We start from the raw sequence: 8,573 nt of genomic DNA, 5'->3' as shown, positions 1-8,573 counted from the left end.
ACATGTAGTCCAGCTCAACATTGACAAGACAGAGTGTGTATCTCCGAATTGTTTTCTTGTTTCACATAACTTTCCATGGTCAGCCTAATGTTGTTGATAAGAATTAATATGAAAGGGGGGGATTTCATGAGGTTGAAGAGCAAGGGAAAGGTTCTAATTGGGGATCCGAACCACCGACCATAAGATTCTGGGACGCCTAAGGGACGCGACTCTGCACATTGAACACTGAGCCTCACGTTGCCCTCTCAACTGGTATAACTACGTGCAGTAACCGCCGATAAATAAAGATTATTTGGTGAGTGTGTTTCCGTATCATGTAAATAAAATAAATAAAAATTGGGAACGCTGTCAATAGTTTTTAAGCAAGTAGACATTCGTATCAAGTTTATAAGATTGGTTGATCGCATCGACAACATTGTCCATTAAGTAAACAAATTTAACTGCGTAATCCAATCGCAAATCTAATAGTTCACGCACTTAGGAATAATATATATGCCTCTTCACTCTAAATTATCTTCTGCTGGTGTTATGAGTATTCGATTTTATATTACTTTGTTGCACCAGAAAATGTTTATTGACAGACTAGGCTCTATTTGTATTTTACTTCATTATATGAGGTACCGCACGGCATATAACAATAGTTGCATGTTGAATAGTATCAGTGACGTCATTGGATAGCCTTCCCAATTCGCCATTTTGTGCAGATATATTTACATCCAGCATATTCCACGTTTCCAAAATGGGAAATACTTTCCTTAAATTGTTCACTGGCTTGTTTGGAAAGAGAGAGATGCGAATATTGATGGTCGGTCTTGATGCAGCTGGAAAGACAACAATTCTTTATAAACTGAAACTCGGTGAGATCGTCACTACAATTCCAACCATTGGCTTCAACGTGGAAACAGTTGAATACAAGAATATCAGCTTCACAGTGTGGGATGTTGGCGGTCAGGACAAGATCAGACCCCTTTGGAGGCATTATTTCCAGAATACACAAGGTTTGATATTCGTTGTTGACAGCAACGATCGGGAGAGAATCGGCGAAGCGAAGGAGGAGTTGACCCGAATGGTAAATGAAGATGAATTAAGGGAAGCTATCATTTTGGTTTTTGCAAACAAACAAGATTTGCCTAATGCAATGTCCGTGAATGATATCAGAGACAAGCTAGCCTTACCCTCCTTGAAAGGCAGAGAATGGTACACTCAGTCAGCATGTGCTACAAGTGGAGATGGATTATATGAGGGACTTGATTGGCTTTCAAATAAGTTGAAAAATAAGAAATAAGAAAAAGCTTCAACGTTGTTTCATTTTACATGTGTATATGGTGTTGTCAGGGGTGAAGATATGGGGACCACACACTTTCTTTAACTTTTCATCAAGAACGATCTATATGGCCTAGTCTTTTACATGTGTGGAAGCCCTATGGGAAGCCAATGTGAATGTTGAGAATCTCAAATCAATGAGATCAGCTTTTTCTGGTGTCAAGATCAACACTTCAAGACGACAAGAGAACTGAAAACAATATCGTTATTTATTGCATGGACATTTAGAATCTAAACATGCTAAAAGTAAACCGCTTTTCTGAAAGCAGATCGGATGTCCATCTCACACCTCCAACCTCGCTTTACCTGTTGTAGTGTGTGATCATATTTGTAATGGGCGATCTTTGCAAAATTGGTCACGTGTGTGTTCTTAGATGATTAGGTGTCAGTGTTTTATTCATTTCACCAAGTTATCTGCAAATCAAATTACATATTCTATTGGTGAATTTCTATTACAAGCCTGTATTTGGAAGTATGCCCTGTCAAAATGTTATCTCGCCCTGTGATATTCATCTTGCCTAAATTCAGGGAATGCTTGTCTACGCAATCAAAATCATCAGTCCTGTACAGCTGTTTGGAAAAAGAAGATGCTTGATAATGGTATGATGGCATTTATGCTACCTGTCAGTTTCATCATAATACCTGAGTTGAGATTATGATACAATCTATTCAACTGATTCTACCTATCATTCCACTTACTTTGCCAACTAGAGAAACATGTTTGACAAAATAGGCACAATGTATGGAACTTGTGTAAGTGTGTGTACTCTGCGAAATAGTAATTAATATAATCAAGACCCTGAAAAATCAAGAAGTCATTGTCTACCGTTTGTGTGACTGGCAACATGTCCCAGGACATGCTCATGCTTCCAAAGATCGCCCATTTCCATGGTGTATGCAGTGAATCTCATTAAGCCTGTGTCTCACAATATGTATATATGTATCAGACTCGAAACAACAGAGAAATAAGGACAACTCTTTGCAGATGTATATATTTCTTTTATTCATTTGTAGCATAAGAGAATTACAGGTAGTCACATTGATGTCATTGATGATACCCCCCAAAAAAATCACTATTTTAGAAATCAGATTTTTATGAATGTTTATGAAACTAGTCCAAGCATCATGAAAGCCAACTGATGTTTCAATTAGAAAATCCAAAAGTATTGTGTATATTTGAACTTGAAGGACTGAAATCATGGAATAAATGGTACGTAGTATTACAATCAGTACTGTGTTGTCTTTTTGCGACAATGTTACTTTTTTGTTAGAAAAATAACCTTTTCAGGGATTTATCTAGACCTGCCCAGAGGCCCGTATGCAGCCGAAACTCAGCAGCAATTGTCTGTAACAATGCTCAAATGAGAATTAAAAAGGTCTTTTTCCTGTAAGTATTGTCATAACTAATGTTCAGGTGACTCGTATTCCAATGATTATAGAACCAAAAATGAGGAAGAGGCTTAATTTTACATGATTTTATTGAATGCAGTGTTAAAATACTTCTGAAAATAAGAAAGATAAGGACTTAAAAAGAAAACTCTGTTATGGACAAAATATCTGGTTATATCCCAATTTGCCTGTCGGGGTCACTTAGTTTGGTATCCTAGATAAATCCCTGCCTTTTTCTTATGTCATCAGTGTTCCAGTCATTGACATTGTGGCTCTGCAATTAACTGTGGGTTTGAATCTCGGATTCACCTAGGGGCCACGGGTGGCCCTGTCTTCTAAAGTGCCACGATTCACTGTGCAGAGTTGCGTCCCATGGACACGCCAGAAACCTATGATTGTGGGTTCGAATCCCGGTTTGCCCCGATTATGTTTCTAGGTTTGTCAGCACCATACCCGTGCTCGTGGGTTTCATCGAAGTGGTAAATGTCTGAGACCTGCATCACTTCGGGCTTTCGTCCCACATTAAGCTGACACGCCGTGATGTAACTGGAATAATGTTAAAAGCGGCATTAAAACCCAACTTACTCACTCACTCGCTCAGATTCACCTATATCATGATTCTTGGATTCAGCCCTTTAGGTTTGTTTTTTTTTGTTATGGAGCCAAGCAGCTCCTGACATGAATATTTTAGGAGCCAACAAATATCTAAACAGATATTGTCACCAGCAATGTTGACCTTTAGGTAGCCAAGTGGCAAAAAATAGATAAATTTAGGTCGCTAATCATTGATTTAAGTCACATTTGGCCACCAATATGGTCACTATTTAGAGGACTGGCTTTGTCAGCACTATATTCATGATCGAGGGTTTGAATTCCAGTTCACCCCAATTGAGGCTGTAGGTCTGTCAACACCATAACAAAAGTGGTAAACGTCCAAAACCTGCATCACTTCAGGCTTTCCATTTGCATTACGCTGAATCGCCATGATAAAACTGAAATAATGTTCAAAGCAACATTAAACACCACTCACTCCTTTCTCTTGTACATAATTTTTGGGTATGACCAGTAAAGATCCAGGGTAGAATAGGTCTTCAGCAACCCACGATTGCCATAAAAGGCGACTGCTTGTCGTAAGAGGTGACTAACGGCTCGCTGACTGGGTTGATGCATGTCATCGTTTCCCAAATGCGTGGATCAATGCTCATGATGTCAATCACTTGATTGTTTGGTTCAGACTCTATTATTTACAGACCGACGTCATATAGCTGGAATATTGCCAGTGCTGCGTTTAGCAACAAACAAACAAACTGTTCAAAGCAACATACACCACTCCTTTCTCATGTAGATACATTTTCATAAAGGTATGAAATTCCTTTTGATGGTTCACCTGACAAAGTCCGATGAGCTAAAACATGACTGGTCTGGCGGTCCATCTGACGTTAACATTTTGGAACATCTCTGATACTAGAAGGCCTTTGACATGATGAAGCTGAAGTTTTGCAGGAATGACTCGAGCTATGGCATCTTTTGTGTGCTCACAGATTTCCTATCAACAACATTGAAATATTTGGGATACCCCTTTTACACTGCTGTTTTCTTTAAACTAGTCTTAGCTGTACACACTAAAGTCAAGAAGGTCATATTTGGGCTTAGTATGGGGCAGTGATACAGATTACTTTCACATTGGTCTAAAAGTTGGTTGGGGATTCTTACTGTTGTGAGATACTTATTGCTGTATGGTATGTGTAGCTTCTAGTGGTCAGCATGTCATTTGTTTTATTTTTATGTTAGAGCTCTAGATAACATTTTGAGCAATCGATTTTTTACTCGAAGGTTTCTATTTAATTGGGTCATTACGTTTTTCATTGGGTAACCTTAAATTTTTCACTAATCTATTCATCACTCTATTGGTTTTTCCCCAAATGAGTAAGCATTTTGAGATTTAAAAAAAAAATGAAATAATGTTTTAGGTGTATATAACAGTTCTAAATACAGGCTTGACTCGGAAAGTAAATTAGCTCGTAATTGTGTTTCGGAAATAAGCTTCATTGTTCACATTGTGTGAACATTGTCTAGTAATGACAAAAAGTAGGTTTTGTATATGTTTGCCATGGAAACCGAACTTGACTTGGAACCACCAACAGTTGGAGTGACAGAAGGAGAGGCTGTTAGAGGGATGGTCCAGGCAACGTTTCACTATCCTATGCCCTGTAATCGAGGAGGAAAAGGTGATACATGTTCAAGTAGGCCTAAACTGTTGAGATGGACAAGGCCAAGAAACACTTCAACACTGGCCTTCTGTCTTGCCAGGCATAGCAATGTCACGATGGTCTGATTCCACCCAATGAGAAATCCAGTTTCTTTAAGTGGAATGGGTTGTACATTTTGTAGGTATCAATGTGGCGAGGCCTCATTCAGGGTACCGGTCTATTTTAATAATATAAGACACTGAACACTGTTTCATTTGACACATTTGAAAGGATTAAAATGATTCCAAAGGGCAGAACTGGCAATTTCATTGTATTTATGTGAATATATAGTCAGTTGCAGAACCAAATTATTCTGTAAAGTGTAAGGTGAATAGGGTAACCATCAAGGATGTGAAATCTTCGCGAAAACGCGGAAAATCGCGTTTTTTAAAACTTTAGTCTTCGGAAAAAATCATCTTCCGCGTAAAAAATTAATCAAATTTTTAAAAAAAAACACTCCGAAAAATATGATCGAAAACCGGACAACCGTCGCTTATTGTCCTGTTTTCGATCAGAGCTTTCACCAGCATAGGTTTTCGAACATCATACGTTTTCTATCACGAATACTTGCACTATAACGTGGGGTGTGGCGTCACACAGAAATTGTTAATACTCAGAGTCAGCTGATGGCTTGTGTTTAAGATAAAGTTGTCTTTAAGCCTGTAAGTCAATGAGATGTTTTACAGTTGTTCATGTGATTAGCGAGAAAACTATGAATGTTTCTTCAGCGTCCAAAACCCCATAACATAGGGGATATATATTGTATTAATGTCTTATGTTTGCAATGGATTTTTGTTTTTTTTCATCAAAAGGTAAGTACAAGGTAAGTTTTTTTCAATATGCTTCAACATGGGGAAAGGGTCAGACATTGCACGCTTGTGACAGTTGTCCTTGTGTCTGGGGGATGGGGGTTGAAGTTTATGGCAGTATTGCTCCCAGACCTGGCGGGTAGCCATGTGCGCGAAAGCTATCCCCTTTTTTTAAAAAGTACTGATTTAACTTCGAAATTTTACTGCATCTGCCATCTTGTTTATTTGACTTTTGCCCATGACTTAATACATTTCTTAGTGCGAATGTTGTCCAAACTGCACTGAATTGCTTAAAATGCAATCAAATGTTTACAAAATTTCTGGGGTTGCATGCCCCCAGACCCCCCTAGACTTTTCCTCTTTTTTCGAATAAACCTGCTCACATCCCTGAACCATGGTAACTGACTAACCACAACTATTTGATATGCGACGAACCATTGATGCATGTATATTGGAAATGAATATGAACTGAAAATGCAAATTGTTGAGCTGCCTTTGCGGTTTCCAGGAGCCAACTGCATAATATAAATATTGGTACACAGCTAACTGTCAGTGTGACGCCTGTTTTGACACCTTGATCAATATTCCAGCTACATCAGAGAAGCCGGAAAATAATTGTCTGGGCCAGATAAACCATTCATCCTGATGCTATTTGTGTATATATACTGACCCTATCTGTGTGTGCATACTATCTATGTGTGTATACTGACCCTATCTGTGTGTGCATACTATCTGTGTGTGAATACTGACCCTATCTGTGTGTGCATACTATCTATGTGTGTATACTGACCCTATCGGTGTGAGCATACTATCTATGTGTGTATACTGACCCTATCTGTGTGTGCATACTATCTGTGTGTGTATACTGACTATCTACCGGTATGTGTGTATGCTGACTATGTCTGTGTGTGCATACTGACTATCTGTGTATGCTGACCATATCTGTGTGTGTGCTGACTCCATCTGTGTGTGCATACTGACTATCTGTGTGTGTGTTGACCCTATCTGTGTGTGCATACTATCTGTGTGTGTTGACCCTATATGTGTGTGCATACTGACTATCTGTGTGTGTGTTGACCCTATCTGTGTGTGCATACTATCTGTGTGTGTTGACCCTATATGTGTGTGCATACTGACTATCTGTGTGTGTGTGCTGACCCTATCCATGTGTGCATACTGCTTATCTGTGTGTGTGTGCTGACCCTATTTGTGTGTGCAATGAGTTTAGAGACTCCAAACAGAAATGATCTAGTAGTCACTGGGAAAAAAGATATCCTCAGCTTTCCTTACTCTTTACATGTCTAATTATCAGTGATTATACAGCTTTGACTGCAGCAACACACCAGCAGCCTGTCTATCAGTGGATGACTGAATATACAACATGCCACAACTCAATTCTGTACAATTGGGTATTCTAGAATATGCCAACTGTCATGATGAAGGAATTCTATTCAAATATTCTGTTTGAATAACAACAAAAAGATGTGTGTTTTCATTGTTTTCTGTTATTCCCGGGCATGAATAGTTGCATTGACATGTGACAGGGAGGTTGCTTGATGAGACTGCCATCTTTGTCATTATTATCAGCATGTAGCTGCATTATCAATAGCTTGATGAACTCGCAACTTAATTTTCCTCATGGGGTGTCCGGGTTAGAATAGGTTCCAGCAAGCTATGCTGGTTGTAAGAGGTAGCTAGCTAGATCAGGTGACTTGGTTCATCATGTCCTGACCCGTGAAGATCCGGGGAATACTGATGAGTGTGGCATTAAACAAACAACCAAACAAATACTAGCCAGACAAACTAATGTAGCTGCAAACATGTATACATCATGCAAAATATTAATGCAGTTTTCAAGCACATGGTCATCTATTAAACAGGATTTCTGGGTCTTTGTGCTGTTCATATGGTTGTCTGAGAAGGTACCACAATAGACCCGTGGTACATATATCTATACAAAAACATATCCTTCAGAAAGTGTTTTTACAAAAAAATTCAGATTCATAAATATGTACATTTGCTGTAAAAGTATATACATTTTCCAGAAAATTGTTAATGTCTCCGACCTGCCTCAATTCATGGCTACATTAAACCCAACTCACCCACTCACTTCAGAAAACCGTTTGGACATTCTTTTAATTTTCTGAAAAAAAGTTTCCATGGCTCAACTGCGTGTTTATTTATAATTAGTAGTAGACATTAGGGAAATGTGGCTAAGTAGTTGATAATTAACAATTAAAAATGGTTAATACATCACAATATTTCGGGTAAAGAAATTTGATAATGTTTTTGAGACAAAATAACATCCTCAAGTGACAGCTGAAGTGACTCTATAAAGGCCAGCTTGAGTTTCTGTATTAGTCTGTTTGGTGTATGTACATAAATAATAATGGGCTGGAATCCAGGGGCCATTATTTCTGTATAATTTATCAAATTGACTACTGGTACAACAATGTTAATGGCTCTTTAACTATAAATTTTATCCAGTGTGGATTCCACAGCTGACCATTTTGTTTGTTGTTAGGCAGCACTCAGCATTATTCCAGCTGTATGACGGTGACTAGGAATGGGGTGGTGTTTGTTTGTTTGTTTATTGTTGAATGCCACACTCAGCAATATTCCAGTTGTATGATGGTGACTAGGTATGGGGTGGTGTTTGTTTGTTTGTTTATTGTTGAACGCCACACTCAGCAGTATTCCAGCTGTATGATGGTGACTAGGTATGGGGTGGTGTTTGTTTGTTTGTTTATTGTTGAACGCCACACTCAGCAGTATTCCAGTTGTATGATGGTGACTAGGAATG

General features: G+C 38.6%; 1 protein-coding gene across 1 annotated transcript; it reads left to right on the top strand.

Moving 5' to 3' along the window:
- The first annotated feature begins 671 nt into the window (after positions 1-671).
- Positions 672-2,637, top strand: LOC139445004 (ADP-ribosylation factor 1-like). Its single transcript, XM_071226052.1, has one exon. It carries the CDS (start codon positions 740-742, stop codon positions 1,283-1,285), a length of 546 nt encoding a protein of 181 aa, XP_071082153.1. The 5' UTR covers positions 672-739; the 3' UTR covers positions 1,286-2,637.
- The last annotated feature ends 5,936 nt before the right edge of the window (positions 2,638-8,573 follow it).

The sequence above is a fragment of the Haliotis cracherodii genome, unplaced genomic scaffold, assembly GCF_022045235.1.
Source record: "Haliotis cracherodii isolate W230 unplaced genomic scaffold, xgHalCrac1.p SCAF_6, whole genome shotgun sequence".
Classification (NCBI taxonomy): Eukaryota; Metazoa; Mollusca; class Gastropoda; order Lepetellida; family Haliotidae; genus Haliotis; species Haliotis cracherodii.
This window is presented reverse-complemented; position numbering and strand designations above follow the sequence as displayed.

Excerpts from the sequence above, each read along its gene's own strand:
- LOC139445004 (XM_071226052.1), top strand. The coding sequence starts at position 740 with ATGGGAAATACTTTCCTTAAATTGTTCACTGGCTTGTTTGGAAAGAGA.